This window comes from Prunus dulcis, chromosome 3, assembly GCF_902201215.1.
Source record: "Prunus dulcis chromosome 3, ALMONDv2, whole genome shotgun sequence".
Taxonomy (NCBI): Eukaryota; Viridiplantae; Streptophyta; class Magnoliopsida; order Rosales; family Rosaceae; genus Prunus; species Prunus dulcis.
Window position 1 is genome coordinate 2,100,104 of NC_047652.1, and position 22,810 is coordinate 2,122,913.

The 22,810-nt window shown below is 35.7% G+C and overlaps 5 protein-coding genes across 8 annotated transcripts; 2 read left to right on the forward strand and 3 right to left on the reverse strand.

The window, feature by feature from the left end:
• Positions 1-1,488: 1,488 nt before the first annotated feature.
• LOC117622197 (RING-H2 finger protein ATL3-like) lies at positions 1,489-3,256 on the forward strand. Its single transcript, XM_034352785.1, has one exon. It carries the CDS (start codon positions 1,832-1,834, stop codon positions 2,786-2,788), a length of 957 nt encoding a protein of 318 aa, XP_034208676.1. The 5' UTR covers positions 1,489-1,831; the 3' UTR covers positions 2,789-3,256.
• A 770-nt stretch (positions 3,257-4,026) lies between these two features.
• Positions 4,027-6,891, reverse strand: LOC117622489. 2 transcript variants are annotated; one of them, XM_034353168.1, is made up of 4 exons: positions 6,842-6,891; positions 6,164-6,321; positions 5,523-5,609; positions 4,027-5,010 (listed from the first exon to the last, which is right to left on the reverse strand). In XM_034353168.1, exons 3-4 carry the CDS (start codon positions 5,601-5,603, stop codon positions 4,609-4,611), a joined length of 483 nt encoding a protein of 160 aa, XP_034209059.1. In that variant the 5' UTR covers positions 5,604-5,609; positions 6,164-6,321; positions 6,842-6,891; the 3' UTR covers positions 4,027-4,608. The 2 variants fall into 2 exon arrangements, with proteins under 2 accessions (XP_034209059.1, XP_034209057.1); XM_034353166.1 differs by lacking the exons at positions 6,164-6,321; positions 6,842-6,891 and adding an exon at positions 5,715-5,974.
• Positions 6,892-7,076: 185 nt separating this feature from the next.
• LOC117622670 (ubiquitin-conjugating enzyme E2 34-like) lies at positions 7,077-11,051 on the reverse strand. Its single transcript, XM_034353426.1, has 10 exons — positions 10,870-11,051; positions 10,295-10,418; positions 9,727-9,781; positions 9,018-9,056; positions 8,817-8,880; positions 8,612-8,673; positions 8,465-8,504; positions 8,287-8,314; positions 7,843-7,934; positions 7,077-7,615 (listed from the first exon to the last, which is right to left on the reverse strand). The coding sequence occupies exons 2-10, from the start codon at positions 10,349-10,351 to the stop codon at positions 7,339-7,341; spliced, it is 714 nt and encodes a 237-aa protein (XP_034209317.1). The 5' UTR covers positions 10,352-10,418; positions 10,870-11,051; the 3' UTR covers positions 7,077-7,338.
• Positions 11,052-12,230: 1,179 nt separating this feature from the next.
• LOC117623450 lies at positions 12,231-12,782 on the forward strand. Of its 2 annotated transcripts, none has more exons than XR_004585127.1 (2): positions 12,231-12,573; positions 12,666-12,782. XR_004585127.1 is itself a non-coding variant. In XM_034354440.1 (2 exons), the coding sequence occupies exons 1-2, from the start codon at positions 12,309-12,311 to the stop codon at positions 12,679-12,681; spliced, it is 276 nt and encodes a 91-aa protein (XP_034210331.1). In that variant the 5' UTR covers positions 12,231-12,308; the 3' UTR covers positions 12,682-12,782. The 2 variants fall into 2 exon arrangements, 1 of the variants encoding a protein (XP_034210331.1); XM_034354440.1 differs by having other exon boundaries at positions 12,231-12,568.
• A 571-nt stretch (positions 12,783-13,353) lies between these two features.
• Positions 13,354-19,306, reverse strand: LOC117623186 (pumilio homolog 23). 2 transcript variants are annotated; one of them, XM_034354067.1, is made up of 11 exons: positions 19,190-19,306; positions 18,656-18,934; positions 18,196-18,559; positions 17,584-17,886; positions 16,803-16,970; positions 16,091-16,234; positions 15,730-15,849; positions 15,362-15,547; positions 14,778-14,926; positions 14,460-14,642; positions 13,354-14,173 (listed from the first exon to the last, which is right to left on the reverse strand). In XM_034354067.1, the coding sequence occupies exons 2-11, from the start codon at positions 18,868-18,870 to the stop codon at positions 13,744-13,746; spliced, it is 2,262 nt and encodes a 753-aa protein (XP_034209958.1). In that variant the 5' UTR covers positions 18,871-18,934; positions 19,190-19,306; the 3' UTR covers positions 13,354-13,743. The 2 variants fall into 2 exon arrangements, with proteins under 2 accessions (XP_034209958.1, XP_034209959.1); XM_034354068.1 differs by having other exon boundaries at positions 18,656-18,849; positions 19,190-19,298.
• Positions 19,307-22,810: the final 3,504 nt, after the last annotated feature.

Genomic DNA, 22,810 nt, shown 5'->3' on the forward strand with positions numbered 1-22,810 from the left:
ATTAGAGGAAATTCTTGTGTCAAGCGGTCGCATTGAGAAATTCTTCACAACAAAGATCGGAACAATGAGTAAATGATTCTATTAAATATAGGGAACTTCCACTTGGATAGTTCACATCACTTTGTGACATGCACGAGTGCAAGATTAATTGACTTATATATTTTTATAAACAAAGCATTATATTTAGACCTGAAATCATATATTAAGCCACAGCCTGGAAAGCTAAACTGCATCCTGCAAATTGACTTGAAAACAATGGGTGAGTTGCTCTCCTGCCACTAGTACATTTCTGAAAAATGAAAGACCACCTAGGACGAAAAGATTGAGGATCTTTTTGGAGAGAAAATACAGGAAGAAAGTCAAAAATAAAAATAAAATTTGACTCTAAGATCAAAAGCAGCTGATAATCAGCTAGCTTTTCGGATTAGGGTTTAGGTGTAAGTTGCTTTGAGATTTGCGTTAACATAATCCTGTGGACTGTGGTTTTCCCAATAATCTAATCATATGAAAAATATTTACCTCCCCATGTTTTAGTTTTGAATCAAATCACTTTCTCTGTGAGGTGAAACAATAAAAAAAAGTCACTTTCTCTATATGCCCCCACCAAGCTATATGGTCTTACCTTCATCCAATTAGAAAGTGTTGAACAAAGAATTGAACATCGTCCACCAAAGTTGGACATTTTGGTTGAAAAATGCAGGATTTGGTCGTTAAATTACACCCAACAACACCAACTTACTTAACCACTAGTGTAGCATTGACCAATCTTACCCCCAAAATCTGCTTCATCGGATTCAAATCTATAATAAGTTTTTAACCAAGCTATCATACGAGTTATTATTGTCAAATAGTCTTGAGTACTTCAAAGTTTGACGTAGTCTTAATTATGTAAATTTTAATTCAAATGAGGTCTAGGTCACCAAAAGTTGAATATTTGTGATGGTTGTAGAGATAAGTACTCTATCGCTAGAGCTATAAGATCATTATAGTAACATTAATTATCACTGAAAAACAAATATGAATTCTGACATCACTCATATAACATTAATTTGTGATGATTGTCGAGATAAGTACTCTACGGCTGGAGGTACTAGACTATAGCAACATTAACTATTGCTGAAAAACAAGCATGAATTGTGTCATCACTCGTATATTTCCTAATAGAGGTGAACATTTTTTATGGAAGTAAAAATGACTTTGAAAATGGGTAGCAGGAATGGTATTTTTAACTAAATTACAATAGAGAAACTCAAGCCAAGTGTCAAACTGACAAAAAAGCCAGCAATGGTGTCTATGAGGGAAAGCACTGAGAAATGGACATGAGGTGGGGTTTGAAGTCTTTTCTTTCTACCCTCTGGCTGCCCTCATATTTGGACCCAAATATGGGTTGCCGTCCTCTTTTTAATTTTTTCTTCCTCCACCAAAACGAAAGTCCAAGTCTTCGAGTCCTAAAGTAGAGGTTCAAGCTACAAGTGACAACAACTCTCTCTCTTTTTAGTCTTTGCCTTCTTCTGTCCATTGAACCAACACCAACACTCTCCACCTTCGTCTCTTTCTCAAGTTTTGAGTTCAAAGATTTTTCCTTTAGTCTTCTCAAAGAACAAGTCCAACTTTCTTTACCACTTGGCCTCTTTAACTGTCTCTCTCTCTCTCTCTCTCTTCTTACCCATATTTAAGCCTCATTTCCCTTCGGTTCATCTAGAGAATTAATTTTCAAAGCAAAACGCATTTCCCATCTGGGTTCTGCTCATTTTCACAAAAACCCAAATTCCATTCTTGGGATTTTTTAGGTAAAGCTCCAAGATTTAGCTGTGAACAACAACGAATAACAATGGGAGAATTATCCCCTTTCGGTCGAACACTAGACGACTCAAACGCCGTACAACTCACAGGAAAGATCATGATGATCGCCGTTCTGGTTCTCTTCTTAGTAGTTGTCTTCGTCCTCTGCCTTCATCTCTACGCCAAATGGTACTGGTGGCGCGCCGATGACGACACCTCCGCTAACAACCAATCTCGCCGCCGCCGCCGCCGCTTTGTTTTCGCCCCCGGCCAGGACACAGTTGCCACCGTGAGAAAAGGGCTCGACCCTCTGGTCCTGAAGTCCCTGCCAGTGCTGGTGTTTCCTTCAGAGGACTTCAAAGATGGCCTTGAATGTGCAGTTTGTCTCTCTGAGCTTGTTCAGGGCGAGAAGGCCAGGCTGCTTCCGAAATGCAGCCATGGCTTCCATGTTGATTGCATTGACATGTGGTTTCAGTCTCACTCCACGTGTCCAATCTGTCGTAACCCTGTTGCTCCTGAGAGCTCTGTTGATTCTGGTGCTGCTGGTTCTTCATCTGCATTGGCAGAGAGTGATAGTGTTCAAATTCTATCACCAGCTGAGAGTTTGGCATCTGGGTTTTCAATAGAGGCTCCAAATTTCCCAACAAATGTGTTGTTTTGGGGGAACCAGACCCAGGTGAGCGCTGGACCTGGTTCTGGTTTAGAAGAAGGCCCTTCATCACCACCCATGTGCCCATCTTCTTCATCTTCACCTTCATCTTCATCTGCTATTAGTAGGCCAGATGGGATGTTGGTGATTGATATACCAAGTCAAACCTCATTGGCATCACCTTCGCCTTCCCCTTCGCCTTCCGGCAATAGGTTCGCCGCCGATGAGGACTTGAAGTCTCCGGCTACGACAAGGTTGAGGTCACTCAAGAGGCTCTTGAGCAGAGATAGGAGGATAAGTCCCTGCAGTCCTAGTTCTGTTGATGTTGAACAAGGAGGAGGGAGAGGACAGAGTTAGAAAGCAGAAATGCTCTAGATGCTTGCACATATTTGATAATTATTGATTTGAGATACCTATTTGGGATCAGGGAGATTTGGGAAGGAAATATTTTGGCGATTGGAATTTGCTGTTTGAGAGGGTCTGATAGATGTGCAATCTTGCATCCCTGAGAATTGATTTAGGTTCTTTTGGAGATGAACATCAAGCATGTCTTATGTCAATTTTTTAATTTGCTCATTGTTCTTTTATTCTTGGAGAGAGAATCAAAAAGTGTAGCTTGAGATCTCTAAGCAGTCCTTCTGACCGCCTCTTATGCAACAAAGTTGTAATGTATATCTCTTACTTCAAACCAGAATTCGAACAATTTGTTTGAATTGAATGTATATTGTGTAAGCAAAATGCAGGCTCAGTCTGCCTCATTATGAATTTGATACCCTAAACCCTTTGTCTGGTAATGAAAAAGAAAAGAGGAGTTAAATTTCTTAACTTTCGTATTGTTTGGTTGGTAAAAAGTGGAAATTTTCTCTTAATTCAATTGATTTTCTAAATTAAATTAGCAACCAAAATGCAGTACTTGGTGCATCTGATTTGATGTTGTGACATGGCTCAAAACTTTATCAAATTCCTCTTTGGCAATGATCTCATAAAGAAATACAACCAACTGCGTTGTCTATGGTGGTGAATTGTAAAAAGATGAATATAATTAAGAGCACCAACAACTAAGGCTTCATTTCTCTGTAAACAAACATCATATGTTTTGTTATTATGATATCAGTTTCTGTTCTGAGGCCAAACAAATGGTAAAAAGGCTTGTGAACCACCATATAGTGAATTTGTTGATACTAGTTGTATGGTACCTATAAGTCATCTTTAATGGTTTTTTGCATGTGATAGGGATGGGTTTTTGGATGCTGAGGCTCATTCCAGAAGCTTCTAACAAAATAACAGCAGCACATGTATGAAGTAAGCATTTTTTCCTGTCATAATTAGGAAGGGGGAGGGGTATCCTCACACACACACACATGGTGCCATGGGTGATCGAACCGCAGACCACTAGCCTGCATGCTGACATCTCTACCATTGGGCTAAGACCCCATTAGCGGATGAAGCATTTGCAGAAATATTAAAAGCTAATTTCTTGGGCAAGTATAGTTTATCTCTTTCAGCAGAAGCATTGTATATGAGGCATTGTTGGGCAAGTATAGTTTCCCTCTTAAAAGCTAATTTCTTTTTAATAAAAATAGGCTTCCTGCTGATTGGCCAAAAATTACTTCTTTTCAACTGCTCAGCATGACACGTGAATAGAGAAATTATGAAGATATATTTGAAGTTTGAATGAAAATAAAACATCAAAAACAGTGTCCAGAACAATTTGAATATGCTCTAAGTTTGGTTTGATAGATAATCAAGGGCATATGCAATTTTTGCTACACAGATAATTGCTTCCTTTGATTACTGACAAACCACAAGAAATGAAATCAATACAAGGCTAAATTGACTTGGCTGCCAAGGATTCAAACTTCTGTTTTAGATAAAACACAATAACATAACACCTAAAGGATCTGCAGCTTTTTCCATATCCTTGGATGATTCAAATTCAACCAAGATGTAGAAAATTCCCAAGTTTCTTCCATTTGATGATCCAACTACATTTCCATGGCAACCCATTCATTGTAGAGTCCATAAGTTCACTGCACTTCAGCAAAATTGTCATATTAGAGTTTCTTGTTCTTGCCACCAAAACTTACCACCATATAGTTTCATGATTTAGTTGAACTTCTTCCATGATGCAGAAAGGTTAAGATTCAATTCTCTATAGCCAACTTCTTCATGACATTCTATGTCACCAGATAAACAGGCCCATAGGTTTTAACAACTTGAGGGCTGCCATTGTTGTCAAGAGACACATAGGGTATTGCATTGTCTGATCTCTTTGTGGGGTTGAAAAGACTGGCGATAGGCCCAGATCTCGGACGCCGGTGCCTACCATCCATAACCTTGCCGGTGGCATACACTGGACCAGAAACATTTGTCCGCCTTGTATTAGAAACATGAGATATGGTTTCTGGTTTTATGCTAGTTTTGTTCATTTTATCTCCTTTCAACCATGGAAATAGAAACTTTTTCCATGATTTCTTCTTCTTCTCTTGGCCCAATCTTCTTTCTCCACCTTCTCCTGGATAGCCTGATGATTTCTGGAAGTCTGCCTCTACTGCATAGTGTTTTGCTTCTTCCAGAAACTGACCATTTTTAAAATTTTAAAACTAGCTAAAATTAGCAAAGAGAATGTGCAATGTGACATTGAATAACAAACTTTTCTTTTCAGGCCAAAAAATGACAAACTCAGATTTGATATCTAACCCTGTACAATACAATAGCTACAAAAATTAAAGTAGAGGCTGAGGAAGTTCTATAATGATGATCATGTCTTGGACATGTGGTTTTGACATGTATTCAATTTTTTTTAATAGTCTAGATTTTGAGTTCATTAATAAAATTAAATTGATACATATGTTATGATCATAGTGGTTTTTTCTCGTTCAACAAAGTAGTTTTTATTTCTTAATGGGGCGGGTTGGGGAGAGACGGCGAATCCCCTAATTGAATATCCCCTAATTGAATATTGCGGGTATGAAGGCGGGAATGGGAGAAAATGCTTAAAATGGCATACCCACCCCTGATTCGACCCATTGCCATCTCTATGGGGAACAATACATATGAAGACAAGTTTACAAACATCAAATCATCTAACCTGATAAAAGTCAGCCTGAGGATCAAATCCATTGCCTTCATGTTCCATGTCATACTTTGGGTGCACAGGAGATTTCTTCATAGTTGCCTAAATAAAAAGAGGAACAAGGATAACAATCTAGGAAAGTTTGCAATTGATGACTTATAATTTATAAAGACCATGAAATGAAATGAAATTCTCCTCCGGCTCTACCTTCAGTTGAAGAAGACCAAAACAACCAGAAAGCTCTGAAACTTAAAGTGGTCCATTGTTCTTGCAAGCATTTATCAGAAAGGCAGAGAGCCAACCACCTTTGTAGAAAACCCAAATGAAATTACTACTTAAAGACCATATTGGTGATGGGAAATCAAATCGGACATGGTAGTTGAAATGGCAGTGTTAAGTTTCGCTCTCTTTCCATAATGCTTAAGAAAGCCGGACAAGATATATACAGCAAGCAAGCAAGCATCGATATGAACCAAAAGTGACACACAACATGAGCAACATACTTAAAGCAGCTCATTTGATAAGGCAAACGTATCAGATTCTAATTAAGCACTTGAAAACCAAACGCATTATCACTTAAGGCAAACATTAATTAATCACTGTTTTATGACTTTTACAGTGGATTAAACAACCCCACACGAAAAGAAGAAAGATACCTTTTGTCATGGGGACTGGGTCATGTAGGATTGCGACAAATGCGGAGCATGTTTCGGGGGCTTTGAGGATATCTCTGGCAAAAGTTTTTGGATGGAAAAGCTAAGTAAATCTCCCTCCTCCATTTATGGCGTGCAGCAAGGAGCTGTCTGCTTCAGTGCTATTTGTCCACAAAACAAAACCAAGTATTAAAAAATAGTAAGAAAGAAAGAAAAAGTAATTTGCTTCAGTACACTGCTCCTATGAAACAGACCAGAGGCAAGCAACCTTAGCTTATTTGGATCAAGCCATTTAATTATTTTATAAACTAAAAAGCCATTGACAGTCTAAAGCAAAATACAATCAAATGTGATTGTCACTGTTTACTGTGGCTTCGAATGTAGAGTCCAACATTTTTCTTCATTCTTTCTTTGTCTAATCCATAATCGGGTGAGGAGAGATTGAATTGAGAAGAGTCAGAATCCAACTCCTTATTTTGATTCCGATTACGGATTAGTGAACATGCCATTAATGCATTAATGCAATGATTTTGAAGCCTACCTCAGGTTTAGGTGTAAAATTATACTTTTGAATTGATAAATGGTAACATCTTTCATGAAACATGGGAATCAAAGTTATGGATTTTGTGGGGTTTAGCTTTTATACAATCAAAGTTACAAACTTTTAACCAAAGTCATCACCTTTGCTCTACGTCATCGCATACATGTTGCAATCATGGAATGGATTGTTCTACTTCCCTTTTGTTTCACACTTCTCAACCTTATTAGTGAAGAATAGTTTAGTAGCTGAAACGAGGAAAAGAAAATCTAGAAAATGAAGAGCCAGGGACAAAAACGAGTTTTCAGTTTACTCTAAAACCTGAAATGAGCTTTCAGATCATTACTTTATATGAGAGAGAGAGAGAGCGCGAACCCAAAGTTGAAACAGAAACTCCACTAAAGTTGAAATAACATCACAAGCATGTCATGTTTGAACATTGACAAACAACGACCAAACATTGACATAGAAGGAAAAACATCAGCCAAGCGATTCAACTGACCTTAGTATCAACCTCCTATACAAAATTATATTAGATACAAGATAAACCTAAAGGAGTATTTGGAACAAGTCCACTCGACTTGCAAAACGTTTTATGTCCATGGGACCCCAATAAATTTTCTACTAGGGCTGTACGATACTAAAGTTGAAGTAGAGGCAGCGCCATTACAACACCAAAGACGGAAATTAGCAACAACATCATCCAGGTTGGGAAGGACTGCTTTTTGTTTTTCCTCGCCTCCTTTAAAGCATCTAGTCTTTTCATACCTCCTGTTGAGTCATCAACCTTTTCCAACAAGGGCCTGGAATTTTCTTGAGATAGCTCAGATGACACCCGCTCTGTAATAAGCTGCTCAGAAAGCTGCTGCTGGTTATACTTCTCCACATACTCGGGAAAGATTTTCCGGAATGTTGGACTGTTTCCATAGAAAATTGTTAGACAGTATAATACAGATTCAAACTTGTCACATAGAACACCAGAAACAAGCTCAAAAGTGGAGTACCCACACTGGGGTCAGAACAAGAAGCATGGGACGCTCGGCCGCAACAATGTATGAACATATTTTACTTTTGCCCTTGTGTGGCTTATATCATCAAAAGATAGAGAATATGAAACAAACTGTAGCAGGTCCAACAGACTTACTTTTTAGAGTTAAACGCAAGAGAAGCCTTTGCCAAACGTTGCTTCTCAGCAGTAGTAGTGTTCACACTGCCAGTAGTGGGACTGTTGTCCATCTGCATTAGAAAAGAGAAATTGAAACATTAAAGATGCTTCAAAGATATACCAACAAAAGGATGTGAATTTCCCAACCAAAGATAACTATTAAATCTAAATAAGAAAGTATTATCTGTTAAAAAATATGTTACAACAGAAAAAGATTGGCTGAACTACTGAAATATGCAGGAGAAGGGACATAAATCATCAAAGTTTGTTTATATTTAAAAATACAGCTACCTATACTTTGAGTACCATCCAAACAGATTAAACTCTACTAGGATCGCATCAGGAAGTTATCACAATTTTCGCTAAGCAAATAGAACTAACGCAAAAATAAATTAGCATGCAAAAGAGGCACAATCATCTCACCATAAATGAAAGAAGCCCTGTAAGTATGCTGCATTTGTGAAGAACAGATGTTAGTGGAATTACAACTTACCACAAGTATAATATAAACAATAGAAACTCGCTAACAATAGAAAGCACACAAATATAATTAACATAAAAAATAAATAAAAAGCTCCTTCTAAACCCAGATGTGTCTAACCTTGACACAGACCACATTGGATTCCAACTTTCAGGATGGACTGCAAAGAAGCATAGGTAGACATGAAGTTAGTTATTTAAAAACAAAAAAGCACACTCGCACACAAAAAGAAACATTCTATTTCAAAAAGAACTCCATAAAACTTACAATCACTCATAGACAAACAAATTTTCTTCTGAGTCATGAATCTTCCATTGGGAGTAGTCATACTACAGACAGGAAGTAAAGTGTAATTTAGAATCAACAAAGTGAATGTACACATAAAACAATTGCATGCTCAGAAACACAATATTTCTCATAAACATTAAAAAATAAATTTTCTTCATAATTTTGGCATACAAAAAGTACATACCTGATTCCTGGTGGTTTATATGGATATTCTGGAGGAAACTTGATCTTTCCATAGTAAAATCCACCTATAATGCGTAGAGCAAATTCAAAGCCAAAAGCAGAAAAGCTAAGCTTTGATATCAAACCAAATGACTAATTTATGTAAAGTACCAAATACCACACACCAAATACAGAAAAAGGTGGGGTGTAACGTAAGACAAACCTGCAAAAGGTGTTCCTTCACTTCCCTCCAACACGTAGTCTGAAGCATGAGATATAAAGAGTAAAGATTAAAATCCCCCAACAAAATGAAATAAATTACAATATGACGTAGATAACTGTACCTACACACTTAGAAATACAATAGAAGAAGGATTATGAGAAGGATGAATTACACAAAAAACAGATTTATCGTGTGTCTGCTTTAGATTCTGCACTTCCAATATGACTAGAAGTATGGTGGCACATCACTAAAATCCTTAAATTAACATAAACAAACCCTAGAACTGGCATTTAATGTTAGTTAATAGGGAAAATACCAAAAATGCTCAAACCCGGCATAAATTACAAGGAAGTTTGACAAATCCTATTTCCACTGTACTGGACTGAAATTTCAAGAAAGCAGGAGATTGAGGAAATTTCGGTTGCACTTCAAGCGTCATAATTTTTTAACAATGCTGGTCAATGCTGTAACAATGCCTTAACTGATTTCGCAAACTGTGATTCTTATGCCACATCTTGCTCAAAGTTTTAGGCACATATAATCAAATGAAAATTGGAACCACGACTCTTTGTCTTGCTGATATAAAGAGAGCCAAAATGTCACTCGAAACTCAAATTTTCATATAGTGTTTTTTAATTGATACAAATTACAAATACACCAAGAAAAATCCTATTTGAATTTAAAGGAAGTCAGTTGTGAATAAACTTACGCCATTCGAGAATATCATTTGGCGAAGGACGGGCCACAATATGAGAAACTGGTTCCTGTACGTCGGCATATAGCACTATTAGCAACATCCAGAAGGATAAAACATAATAAAGTTCCAGGGTAGTCAAAAGGAGACATCAATTCTTAAACTAATGCACATATATCGGCTATAGTTCCAAACCTAAGAGAAAAACAATAGCACTCGCACATATATCAGCTATGGTTCCAGACCTATGAGAAAAATAATAGCAATTAATCTGTTCAACAATACAAAAATTACAAAATACATGGAGAGGAGCCAAACTCCATAACATGATGCGATCAAGAAACTAAGAAAAAAAAACAAAAGGAGAGATTTAACTGTCCAATTTATGAATGTAACAAGACCAAAAGATAACACTAAAAGTATATAACAGAACCATATACTGATATCGCAGTGAAACATCAGAATATATACACTGGTCAAGCAAGCAAATTTAATCACAAAGAACATAATTAGGATCTAAATGATATGAACTGATTAGAACAGAGATTTGAAAACAAGTTGATACGAACAAAAGAAGTCATACTTTGCAGAGTGCTCTATATTCCTTCTGGAGGCGCTTGACACATGCTTTCTCCGCCATTTCACAAAAATTGTAGCGAATAATATAATTCTGAACTTCTTTGGTTTCAAATGTTATTACCAGTTCCCTGATAAATATAGAAGAAAATAACACACAAAGTTAGATTCTTATGAAGCAATCAACTTTACAGATCAAAGTGAGAATGTATTAAATTAAACCATTTACTGGACAAAAATACATGTAAATTTAGTATAATCAACAAGTTGTCAATTTACCGTTCAATTAGAATTTAGGGTTTTAGCATAGAAAATCCCAATATAAAAAATTGCCAACTCCAATTGCAATCTCTACATTTCATCCTCTTCATTTATCTGTTTAATTAAACTATATTAACAACAAACCCAAACATCAATTCCTAATGTCAAGCACCAAACTTTAAGCCTTACGAATTCAACCAAGCAATAAAACTCAACATTTAAAAACTAAAAATTCACAAAAAAAAAAAAAAAAAATACATATAGAACGGTTATGCAGGAACGTAGATCCGAAACGAGAAAAAATCGAATTTGGAGCAAAACCTGATGAGATCGGCCTTTGGGAGATAAGCAAGAGACCTCGATCGCACATGTATGTGTTTACGAAGACAATTGCAGCTGAAAGCAGAAGGACGACGTCGTATTCAGCGATTTCCAATTTAACGATCTTTTCAAAGGCGTTATTTGTTAAGTCAGTGGCCCCCCCGGCAGTCTCAGCTCCTACCCTTCTGCGAATGAGGTCGGCTGCTTTTTAAGGGTAGTTTAGTCAACCTAGATGAGATGCGCTCGATTTTTTTTTTTTTTTTTTTTTGGGGCTCTTCTTAAAAAAATAGAACTCCTAAATATTCAGGAAATAAAATTCCGAGAAAAAAAGGGCAATAATACAGGAATGATAAATCAAGTACAATCATATAATGGGATTTACACATGTGTTCAATATACACACCACAAAAACATTATATCCAATTTTCAGTCAATATATCTCAAATTTTTTAATTTATGTTTTATCGGAAAATCTTTTTTTTTTTTTGCGCTACAATGATGGTTGGTAGTCATAATCTAACGTGTCGGCATATTTATATTTTTAATATGGCCGGAGTAAATAAAGTAAGGTTAAGAATTAGTTTGAATGGAGTAAAACTTGCATGTAACATATTTCTTACTCATTTCTATCTCTCTCCCACATCAAATGATCATGTGGGCTAAAGTTTTATATAAAAAGTAAAAAGAATTAGGGTGAGATACAGCCCGCCCAATTCTCGATTTGCCATGACGTACATTGTGACCTGTTGAGCTTTCTTTCCAGAAGTGGCAAACTTCCCTCTGTTCCTCTCCATCAGGAAATCTCTATCTTCAGTTATTTTAGTCATTGGTAAATGGAAACAATCTCTCTGTTGATCCTTATTATTACTTACTGATCAAGAAAGTTATGGAGAAAAAGAAAAAAAGACAACACAAACATAATAAAAAGGCAATACCACAAGATCCAAGAGCTTCCTCAAAAGAGTACAAAAAAAGGTGCCAAGCCAACTAGTTTCAGTCATCAGCAGCTGTTATCATATTTCTAGATCCAACACCGTCCCAGTAAACAAGTACGTACCACTGTCTAATCACTAATAACATTATAATAAACAATGCTTTTAGCTTCCCAAAAACAACATTACTACTATTAATATTAAAATCACGTGCCTCATCACATGACCCCAATTGCAGAAAATTGCAAATTAAAAAATAAAAATAAAAGGTGGATACATGATACATCATCATTTTCTTCTCCAAAATCTGCAGGTCAGAGTTGCAGCATGTAACAGTCAAAGTTGAGCACATGATCCCACTGATATCAGATCCCAATTGGGATTTTTCCTTTCTTTTTTTTTTGGAACATAAATTTTGGTATATAAATCAAAGACTAGACCATCATTTCATTTCATATCTAATCATAGGCTTCAAGTTTATCTATCTTCTTCACACTCACTGAGCAGATGAATATGAAGACTTGGTCTAGAGTTCTAGCTGCTCTGGCTCTTGCTCTTTCCATGGTGCTCTCAACATGGCCTGATATTGCAACAGCACAAGCTCGTCCATTAACTTCTGCTTCTGCCTCTGCATCGAAAAAAGCAGCTTCTGCATCTTCATCACAAGGTCTTGAAGATTTGGAGGCGAAGAAGAAGAACCCGTATATGCAAGTTGGCTCAAGCTTTAGAAGAATACCACCAAGCACTTCAAATCCCACACAGAACAAGTAAAGTATACTTCCAAGCTCTTTCATGCCTCTCTCTATCTCCAACACTTGAAGATTTCCCATAATTGACCTCAGTTGCCTTGCTTTCTTTTTCCAGGTCCAATCCTCCATAAGGTGGCTGTAAGTGGAAGTACAGAACATTAAGGGCATCTAGCTAGCTAGCTTTCTCCCTCATTCATTTTTAGACCACTTGTAATGCAACTGCAGTTTTGCTACCTAGCTAAGGTTTTGTTAGCTCTGATTTTGAGTGTAAATTTGTAGTCTTTTTGTGATGTATATATAGAAGAATAACATGTTTCTGTTTCACATGCAAAAGGATTGAGAAACAAGAACAAGATCAAATGTTTTCTCCTCAATTTTGGTTTGAAACCACTGCCTAGTCACTGATACGTAAGAATAATATCTTACTGTTAACATTGTTATCACGTGCCTGATCACGTGACCCTTTATTGAAATATATATCTCACGGTTTTGGCCAAAGCATACAGCTCAGAGTTGCATTATGCAACTGAGAGTTTAGCACATGATTCCGCTGATATCAGATCCAAATTTTGTTTATTTTTTCACCTATTTTCGCATCAGAAATTTAGTTAGAAATCAACGACTAACACATCTATGATAATTACACAATGGATCATAAACACCTATTTTTGCACCATTTGTGTAATCACATCATAAACACCACGGCAAGGAAGAACTCTTATAAAAGCAGGTTGGCTCGGACGCCGCCAAATCCAATTCCTCCTTCATAGATGTCTGAAAGAGAGGAAGTACAGAACCAGACATGGGGAAACTCGACAGCGTTAGTTTTCATTCATTCAAGGCTTTTGAAAGTAAATTTATCTATAATTTTCTTGGTACATACAGAACAGTATCATTCCGTTACAGAAGGCTATACCTTAAAAACCTCAACTTGAAAAACAGGAACAAGAACAAAACAGAACTAAGAACTTTGCTCACACACGAATTCTCCAATCCAGTTAGCCTATGCTACCAATTCAAACATCTCAAGACTAAGAGCAATTAAATAGTTAATATCCAACCAGCATTTTTTTTTCTTCTTTTTGGGAGCTTCTTCCAGGCTGGTATTTCTCTCCCTCTCCAACCAGGTTTATACCCTCTGCGGCGCTGGAGAAGGTTACAAAACATGAGATTGAAGCAGATGATCCACATCCTCATGTTTTCAACTTCTTCGGGGATTTTTGCAAAACATCCTCTCTGTGCCGTTTCTTCTCTGCCTTATCCATGGATTGGGATGTCCCCTCATCTGTGACTATATTCTTCGACTTATTCTTCTTCACTTTAGGAACATCCTCATCGGCCGAATTTCTTGCAAACCTCTTGCTGCTCTTTTCTGGTTTATTTGGTTTGCGTTTGAAGCCTGTTGTACTCAAAAATGGTGCAGGAGATGTCTGGAGATGTGCTATTTCTTCCCTCATTTGTTTTATTTTATTTGGTTGTGATGTCTTCTTAGAATCATCAGAAAGAAAGCTGCTGTTCTTTGACGGCTTGGTCTCACTAGAGCCAAATGTAGAATAGAATTCATTGAAAGTTGATTGTTTTGATTCTTGCCTGGACCTCCATTGATCAGGTCTAGCAGCAAACCTGTCATTTACACAAGGTTAAGTACATAAACTGCAAAGATTCAACTCCTAACAAATAATGCTAAAACAATGTATCCAAAATGATAATTTTATGGTTTCTTCAAAGATGTTTGTGCACAAATGAGCGACAGAAGATAGCCAGCTATGTGCTAATTACTTCGGTGAATTATTTAAGATACAAGAGCAGGCTTTCCTTAACAAAGAAAAAGGATTGACACAGATCCTGACTAACAATGAAGCACTTAAAAATCTTGATATTCTGAAATAGAACATGGCCAACAGCTTACCCATCAACATCTAATTTCCTCATGAGATGAGGACCTTGCTTCGTATTCCAAAGCTCACTTTGCACAGTTAACAACTCAGATACTATGGCCTCTCTCAGTGAGATGTTACCCACAGTAAAACACTTTTCAACAGTAAAGGAACCTGATGATTGTAATGAAAGCTCTCCAAAATGTCCACGAAGCCTTCAAAGTATGCAACAGAAGATCCAATTAAAAAATGTTTTAATTGCCTAGAACCATAAGACAAATATATGGGCATCCTGATAGATACACAGGCTATGTAAGCATACAATCTACCAATTAAGTTACACAGCATACTTCATGATTAGTCGGCGCTTCAGTTTCGCAGAAGCATCTGAACTTAGAAAAGCTTCAATAACACGAGCACCTCCAGAATCTTTAGCAGCTTCGAGGATATTATCAGCATTGAGGGATGTAATACTTGTAATAAAAGGCTGTATAAATTCCTGTGAAGTGAAACAGTAAATCAGTATAAACAAATACAAGATTGCAATGCAAGAACCAATTAAGTGAACGAGCTTCAATCCTAATTGCATTATTTTATTTCCTGAATGTCCTAACAAGAATATATGAATTTATAATTGCAGCGACCAAACTCAATAGATTCTCTAAAAAGGCAAAACTGAAAATAGATATTCCATCAATGGAAACAGAATATTACATAGAGAGAAAAGATGCAATACAAAGGGGGTGGGGGTGGGGGCTGATTTTCTTTTAAATGGAAATGGAGAGAAAGTGCAACAGTGGAAAAGCTACAAGTCTTTATTTGAATATTTTAAGAGGCATCACAATATGCTAAAACTATATAACTATATATAGAAACACCTAATATGATAGTTGGAGGCTCTGATTTGAGTACAACTATGAGAAAGGTTCCATACATTTTGAAATCGAAAAACTCCTTGCAGAATCAAAGAACCCATGACGTGCATTTTAGCACCGCTTGGCCAATTCCAATTGGACTTATCTTCACAGTAGAAATAGCTGTCAAGAAACAGTATCCGGGGAACAATGCATGTCGAAGACTCATTGCTTGAATGTACAGCCGTAGCAAGGGCCTCACAACACTGTCAAACAAGTAATGGAAACATAACTACGATCAGAATGAGTATCTGGACTCACAACCAGAACAAAGTCATGTTAACAAGTAAATATCCATGATCCATCTAATTTATTCATCAGTAAAACTGTAATAATACCGAGGTGAAATTAAAGAAATTATGAACAATAACACAAATTCATTTCTGACCTTATGTTCATAAATATGAAGCCTTTGACTTGCAGCAATCAGCGAAGCAATAATTCCTGATTTTCCCATTTTAAGCAGATCCTTAAATTTCGAACCAAGCTCCTCCCAGATCACCTCCATCTAATGGACAAATTGGCAAAAAGGTGTTATGACAGATTGAGGACCACCTTTTGCAAGGAGATATGCCAAAGTAGCTAAAATAGGAGAGCAGTACAGAAAAGTAAATGGAAGAAGCAAATTTGAAGTTAACACTTATATTAACTCTGAATAATGGAAATGCTAATCGAAAATAATTACAGGGTGCGGTGGAGCATGATGAGGGGTATAAAGTGTCAAAAAGCAGCATTGTCACAAAACATACCTGATCTTGACTCCCTGCATGAGAAATTAGTGCTTGAATGACAAAGTTCCCACAATGATGAGATGAAAGCTCAAATAATGAGTTTCTAAAAACTTTTGTGAACATTTCATTGTACAAGACTTCAGGAGCCACTTCCAAAGCAACCTGCAATGTTCAGAACATATAATTAAAATGAAAATAAACCAAGCTACATTCAATGAGAAAAGGATAGCAGAAGATAAATAGATGTCTTGTCATCAGTCCTTCACATTCTACAGATTTGGCCAGCTATATCTTGTTTTTGTTTTATTTTTAATTTTTGGGGAGGCAGAAGCTGTGTTACCCGTTAGAACTGCATAGTTACAGCAGTAGGTACGAAAAGATTATTTTGATCCCACAACTGACTAAAGGAAGTTTAATTGTTAATGTAGCATAACCATCTCACTAACATATAAGCTCAAACAAGTTATGATTGTAGTAAAGGCTATATAAAACTATACAAATTTCGTCATATCGGAATATTGGGATGAAATCAGTTAGTAGTTTTCAGAAAATGATTATCAAGATTGATTTCCGTCATGCCATTTATAACACCAATTTGATATCAAATTGACAATTTATAAAGGCATGCCTGGATTAAGTACACAATTAATAGAAGAACATGGTGTCCTTCTGTAAAATTTCACGCAGGAATAAGCATTGTTCATGCAAAGCTCATGAAGAAAGTGTTTACCTCCATTAAATGGCTAAATGCAGTTTCTTTCATAAGATATAAAATATTTCTCGCCTTAGTTGTTTTAATGGAATCTCCTTCTAAAATTTCTTCCCTGGTACATCCAATAAGAATGGGAATTATTTGCAACAGCTTTTCTTCATCTCCTGCTAACAATTTCAAAGCACTCTGCCAGGCCAAAAAAAAAAAGTTATAACACAATTCAACATGGACCCAGACCATGCCCATATACTGCGAATGATAAAGAAACACAAAAATAAGACTATGAAAAGAACTTGATTCTGTAGAAATCCTAGGCATCCAAAAGATCAAGTTTTAGATGATCAAATTATTATACGTCACCAATTTCATCCATAAATGCTTAAATGAAAAGAAAATTTGCTCCCTCCCCTTTTCATAGATGAACAAATAAAGGGTAAATAACCCACTGACCACAAAACAGACTTCCACACTTTGAATTGGGTATATTAAATTTGTCACAAATTTTGAGAAGTATACTCTGGTGGATTGTCTTAAGACTCATCAGATGCTAATCAAGTATCACAAATGGAGATCTGGACCATATATGAAAACTCACTTATGGAGTTGTTAACACTATATTACGAATTAAAACGCTATTAATACCATGTTGTCAACACCATATTAACTTTATTTTTTTTTTACTTTACTTTATTTTTGTATATTTGATAATGAATAACTTATCAGTTCTCAATTGACATTCAAAAAGAAAAGCAACTCCTAGGCGTGGGAAAAAATAGTATGATAGTATATTAGAACTTGCCTGAAGAACCAAACTGCTGTACTGATCAACTTGCATGGTCTTAATGTTGTTCTGGATACACTTTGACATCCCTGAAACAAGAAAGTCAAGTAAACCTGGGAATCCCTGTACAGCCTGTGGTGAAATATCTGTGTCTGCTCGAAATGCCTTGAAATTCAACCGCTCTGCAAGGACTGAAGAAGACTTTCTCCGGTTAAACTCGGAAGAATCCAAAGGTACTCCTTTAAAAAGAGAAAGAAGACTTCGTAGAACATGAGATCCATAGCAATCGCACATCAGATCACCAGGATTCTTTACAATCACCTGACAATAAACAAAATATATTATATTATGAAGTGAAGGGAAAAAAATAGATCATAGTTTACATACGCCTACTACCTTTCTGTTTCAACTGTTTTAAATTTTTTAAAATGAAAGAAAAAAAGAACTGGAAGTTTTTACATCACTTCATTGAACATTTAACATTCATAACCGCTAGCTTGTTATAATCAAATTATCTGGATATCTTCTGGTTTTAAAATTCCAGAGATAGAACAGGCAACAACTGACCAAATGCTGAAGATATTGACCCAAAATTGCTTCTTGTAATTAAGAACATCAAACACTTAATACCTTGCATATTGCATTTAGAGTGTCCTCAATAACAGAATAGACATCGTTGTCCTGAAGATGCTGAGATAAAGACTTGATTGCAGTCTCAGCTACATGAGAACCAGAACGGTCCATTGCAATAGATGGGAAGTCCTTCGCGCAGCTTCGAAGGAAAGAACAAAGGGAGTTAACGTCACAGCCCTCAAGAAGAGTCTGCATAGTGTGGCTTAAGTAATAATCAGTAGCAAGTTCAAATTCTTTCCCCCTAGCTTCCTCCAGGGCATTACCACATACAACCGACCGCTCCTCCATATCAACCCCATTACTCTCAATAAGGTTAGCAATTTCCGAAAAGTATTTTGTGGTTTCGGGATCAACCTGTTTCCTACAACAAGTACTCAAAAACTTTAAAATGCCAAACAATTCACAAAGTGACCATATTTCTCAAAACCCGTAATTGAAAAAAATTATCATGTAATACCTAACAACTGATCTTTGTGTTTCCGAATCGCTTTGACGTTGTGAGCCCCGACCGGATCCATTTTTGTTGACATTTGCATCAAAGGAATTACTTTGTTTGTCAGGCTTTCGGCTCATACCCATTTTCTTTCTACTCCGTTTGTGTGAATTATCCTCATCACCCATTATGCCTCCAAGTCGTCTCAATGGCAATGCCTTAGACCCAAAAGAAACCATAAGCAACCCTCCCAGCACCACTCACACACAAATTTCAACAGCTTCCTAGTATAAAACCGTATAACTACCAATAACCCAAACAAACAACAAAGCAATTAAGTCAGAGAACGTAAACAGCCAGCATGCGGAAAATTTAAATAAACAAATGAAATCAATAACAAAAGTAGCTAACTTTCTTTCTTCCAATAATATTATTGTTTGAAAACCTAGAAATTAGGAAAATAGCAAGTGCTATTCAATTCAGAATAACAGATATATTATTACTATGAAACCAGAAATTTATTTTTATCAATGAAAAATGGGAAAAGATGAAGCTTACTTTTGCTTCTGTGGAGTTGCCGCTAGTCTGATACTCTCTCTGTTCACAAACCTAACTGGAATTTGCACCAAAACGTTGTTTGCATTTGCCTTCGCTCTAAACGGCTGCGTTGCGATCGTTAAGGGTTTAAGGGTTTTAAACGAAATTTCTCAACCCGACCTGATAGTGTTGAGACCACTTAGGAAAATAACCGAACTCCTTTTTTTAATCGGTTGAATTTTCTCACTGGGCCTAAACCTAAACATGGCACCACAAGATCGGACCAGACTCATGGACATTGGGCCTCGACAACAAAACTCACTAAAATTGTGATTTTTCTCCCTTTTCAGTCAATGTTATTACTACTTTAATCTAAGGGAAGGAGACTCGAACATGGGTGCAAAGAGACGGGCTCACTAACTTAACTCACGTATGCAATAAATGCCTCCTAAGCAAGGATCAAATACCTTTTAAAAAAAAAATTTAATACATGGTCTAATACATGAAAGAAGAAAAAAAAAGTTAAAGAGTATCATTAGCTGCCCAACAAAATAATAATATGTGTTCTTTATTTATCAAAAAGATGTATTATCGAAATCATAAATGGTGGGCATGAAAGTAGAGAGAATAATAACATGTGTTGGTTTTTTTGTTTCTGTATTCAATAACATCACATGCATGTGTTCTTTAAGATATAATTAAGAAATAATACTGTGTTGTTATGTTACGGTATTATTCATTTATATATATTCTTAATATTTTTTATAATTCTTTGAAAAGATGCTCTGGTTGTGCTTTGAATACTGGAACTTTGCACGGGTTTGACAGACTCTTTGGGTCTTTCTTTTCAACGAAGTTTCTTCTCAGGTCACCTCTTTCTAACGTTACAATTCTGTTGACACAGATAAGATTAAAGCTTCATCTCTTTGGCTCTTGGCTCTTGGCTCTTTGCTAAAAGACTATGCCTTGTACCTTTGTACATGTACAAGCTTTTGGTCTCGATGCCGCTAACCTCCATGTCTTTTACATGAAGTTTGGTTTACAAAGTATGTGTGATTTGGATTGAGGATTTTTTTAGTCTAGGTCTAGATCTAGGTCCCAATTCATACATTAGTGAGTATTGTTATATATAATTAACTAACCGAACGAGCAGGGACGGAGCCACATGTAGGCCTGCCATAGCCAGGGCTCCCCCAAACTCTATGAAACCCCAATTCTTTTTTATGCATCAACTACAATATTAGTTAAAATATAGCTCCATATAATCTTGCATTTATGGTACTGGCTCCCCCACATATTAGCTTCTAGCTCCGCCACTACGAACGAGCAAGGCACTTATAACTAAAGTGGTTAAAAATATTTACATTTAAGGTCTTAGACTCGACTCTCACTCTTTCAATATTAAAAATATATATATTAAAGTTAGATATGTATGGTTGAGTGGGACGAGATGCATGTCGTACATGAATCTCTGCCATCTCATTTTCTCTCTCTCATGCCTCATTGTCTTTCTTGTCCTCTCTTAAGCAAAGACAAAAATAATTCAACGAAAGAAAGAAACAAGACATGCTAGCTAGAAGACTACTTATTGTATTTGCTGGCAAAAAAGAAAAAGAAAATCCACTTTCAGGAAATTTTTGTTGTTGTTATATGTAGCCTCACACAGGTTAACAAGAATTTTCAGGCTGATGGCTTTCTCAACTCTTGGAAACATATATATGTTGTTACACAAATTATATCACTTGAGCAAGGAATTTATAGCTTATTTGATTTAGAGCATTTACCCGTGTACTCGATTATAGGTTCGATCCTTCTCCCTTATCGTTTGTATTACAAAAAGTTACAAGTTTAAAAACTAATGATTAATGTATATAAAAATATAATTTAAGTACTGATCCAATAGATTTTCTCCACTTGTAGGTCAACTTGGTTGCTTTACAGTCTAGTGTATATGATAATTTTACTTATCCTGGAAAGGTGTAGACTTTTCAAACATCCACTGAGAATTAATTTGTAATTGAGTTGGCATTCAGTTTCTAGTTGTGAAAATTAAAGACTGAAAAACAAACAGATCGATTGGGTGCACCATGGGGACAAGTGTTCTTGGAAGCTATTGCATCTCTAACTTAAAACATACAGCTGGGAATGGTCCTCCCAGTCTCAGTGTTTTAATTGTAAAGATGATAATATTTTTTTAACCAATTTTTTTTTATAGCTTGTCAGAGCCTTGGTAGGTAGCTGTACGAAAATATTATGCCTATCAACACGTATTAAATATTAAGAAAAATAGTGGTGAGAATACATCTTGAATTAAGTAGTAGTGAGCAAAAATGCTCACGTATCTGTAAACCCATCCCTTCTTCGTTTCCTTATTTTCTTTTCAGAAGTAGTTGTCTTCTTCAATGGGAAAATTGTCCATCTTATCAATATATATGTTATATTATTAAACTGTTTATTTGCATAATATTAGTTAATGAGTAAAAGTATATATTCGAGTCCAACATGTGAACATTATTTATGAGAGCTTTTACAATGAAGAGTTTAAAGTGAGGAGTTTATTTGAGGAGTTCAATTCTTACCATCAAACAATTTAAAATGTTTAAGTCCATTGATTTCCTCATTACTAGTAATATTAATATTCTTCACAATTTAACCACCTATAAAGGCCAATAAATGTGAGGTTTTTATCATAAAAAGTCTCGGTGAAATAAGTAGTGGAAACATTCATAATGTATTGTATTTATTTTGTCAAATTTTAAATGTTGGAGTTTTTATGTAAGGACTAAAAGACTTGAACCAGAAAAAGAGATATAAACGTTCATGATTTATATATTTCACAAATGATGAAGTACAAATAAAAATAAACAATTGTTAATTAACTCGAATTAGAAACTATCACTCAACTCGAAAATCATTAACCAACTAATTTTTTTTTAATGATATTGTATTAGATTTCTTCCAGCATCTGAATCCACCAAATGGAAGATCTGACAGAGTATATTTAACTGTCATATATCACATGCATCTATTACATATATATATTTTGTAGGAAACTAAAATTAGCACTATTGGTCAAAATTAAGCCTAATTAAAATTGTTATTTTATCAAACCTATTTGTTTCTTATTGCACTACAACTTACAATATTATTATTACATAGATAAAATTTTGATAACTTAACAGAAATTTATTTCAATTCCAAAAATTGGCTCAGTTTTATTCTAAAATAAACATTCACTTGTTTTAGAGTTATTATCTGTATAAATAATTTAGTATTTTTATGATTTGTATATATATTGCCTTTAAATCTATGAAAAATTAAAGAAAAATAGCATATTTGTCCTTTTCATATTTATGTAGTTTGTCTCAGTTTTTGGGTATAAGATAGTGAAATGTACTCGAACTACAATTTCATATAATAATGCAAAGTTCTCTTTATGCGTGGGTCGTCTAAGCTGGTTGCAACCAAAATATAGTTTAAAAATTTTGATTCCTTGCCGACACCCCTTGGCAAATTGTTAACTACACTATACAACATTAAAAAAAAGATTATGATCAGGGCGCTTAGCTATCATTAAAAATAAAACACGACGTGATTATGATTTGTGATGATTTGAGTACACAAATTGTTAATACTAAGACA